The sequence below is a fragment of the Carlito syrichta genome, unplaced genomic scaffold, assembly GCF_000164805.1.
Source record: "Carlito syrichta isolate Samal-C Ts95f unplaced genomic scaffold, Tarsius_syrichta-2.0.1 Scaffold169106, whole genome shotgun sequence".
NCBI classification, from domain to species: domain Eukaryota; kingdom Metazoa; phylum Chordata; class Mammalia; order Primates; family Tarsiidae; genus Carlito; species Carlito syrichta.
The window spans coordinates 14,300-15,489 of NW_007113202.1; the positions used below are offsets into that span (position 1 = coordinate 14,300).

Genomic DNA, 1,190 nt, shown 5'->3' on the forward strand with positions numbered 1-1,190 from the left:
TTCGCCGCCCGGAGAGGGTTGGAACCTGTCCCAGGTCGCGCAGGAAGGTGGGGAGGTACCTTTGCCCTCGTTGAGGCTCTTGAGAAAAGGCTTGAGCTTCTTCTCGTACAGGATGGCCCCCTCGGTGTGTCGCTGCCGCAGGGTCACCCATGTCTGCTCCAGCCGGGAAATCTGGGGAGACCAGACCGTGAGAGAGCAGCCCGGGACGGGGCCAGCAGGGGCCGTTGGATGCAGGCATCCCCGAAGGGACACCCAGATGCGGGATGACGATTACCATCATGGCCATCACTCATGCACCAGGGACGGTGCTGACGGCTTTTTGTGTCTCCTGAGCAGCCCTGGCAACGACCCAGCTTACAGATGAGGGTGCTAAGGCTCAGAGAGGGGAATGACTTGCCTGGGGTTATTCCGAAAATGAGTGGCACTGCCTCTGCGACCTTGTTGTTCCCAAGTATTAGTTGGGCTCAGCTCTGAAGTCAGCCAGGCTGGGGTCGAATCCTAATTCTTTCACCCTCCGCCTGTGTGGCCTTAGGCAAGTACCGCTTTGTGTCAGAGACCCCACTTGTAAACCAATAAAGGCATGAGATTGTACTGAGGCCTGGCCCATAGCACCTGGCCTGCAGTAAGTGCTCACCGAACGACAGCCATCTTATTCTGTTTTTTGAGTCAGGGGCTCACTTGGCTGTCCAGGCTGGAGTACAGCAGTAGGATCACCGCTCATTGCAGTCTCGACATCTTGGGCTCAGGCAATCCGCCCGATTCAGCCTCCCAAGTAGCTGAGACTACAGGCACACGTCACCACGCCTGGCTAACTTTTTTTATTATTTGTAGAGACAAGGTCTTGCTATGTTGCCCAGGCTTGTCTTGAACTCCTGGGCTCGAGCAATCTCCCGTCTTGGCCTCCCAAAGTGCTGGGATTACAGGCGTGAGCCACCCTGTTGGGCCTGTTTTATTCTTATTCTTCACACTCACATAATGATAACACTCCTCATTCATTTTACAAGTTCAGAAGGCCCAAAAAAGGGGAAGAATGTGGGGTTGGCCTGCACTTGCAAAACCCAGTTCTCCGGGTTACTGTCTCACCAGTGCTGCCTGGAAACGCACAAAGCGCTGACTGACAGCCATCCCCAAGAACCGTGGGGCTCTTCCAGACAGTCCCACGGATGGACGCCCGGCTCTAGGCGGGGCCC

The 1,190-nt window shown here is 55.9% G+C and overlaps 1 protein-coding gene across 1 annotated transcript in view; it reads right to left on the reverse strand.

Moving 5' to 3' along the window:
- The window catches only part of SH2D3C (SH2 domain containing 3C), a gene marked incomplete at its 5' end in the record, with an annotated part of 18,823 nt that overhangs the window by 2,264 nt on the left and 15,369 nt on the right, over nucleotides 1-1,190 (reverse strand). Inside the window, 2 exons of the mRNA XM_021709188.1 lie at nucleotides 60-171; nucleotides 1,084-1,177. Of these exons, the coding sequence (XP_021564863.1) occupies nucleotides 60-171; nucleotides 1,084-1,177 (206 nt within the window). The remainder of the gene's footprint in view (nucleotides 1-59; nucleotides 172-1,083; nucleotides 1,178-1,190) is intronic.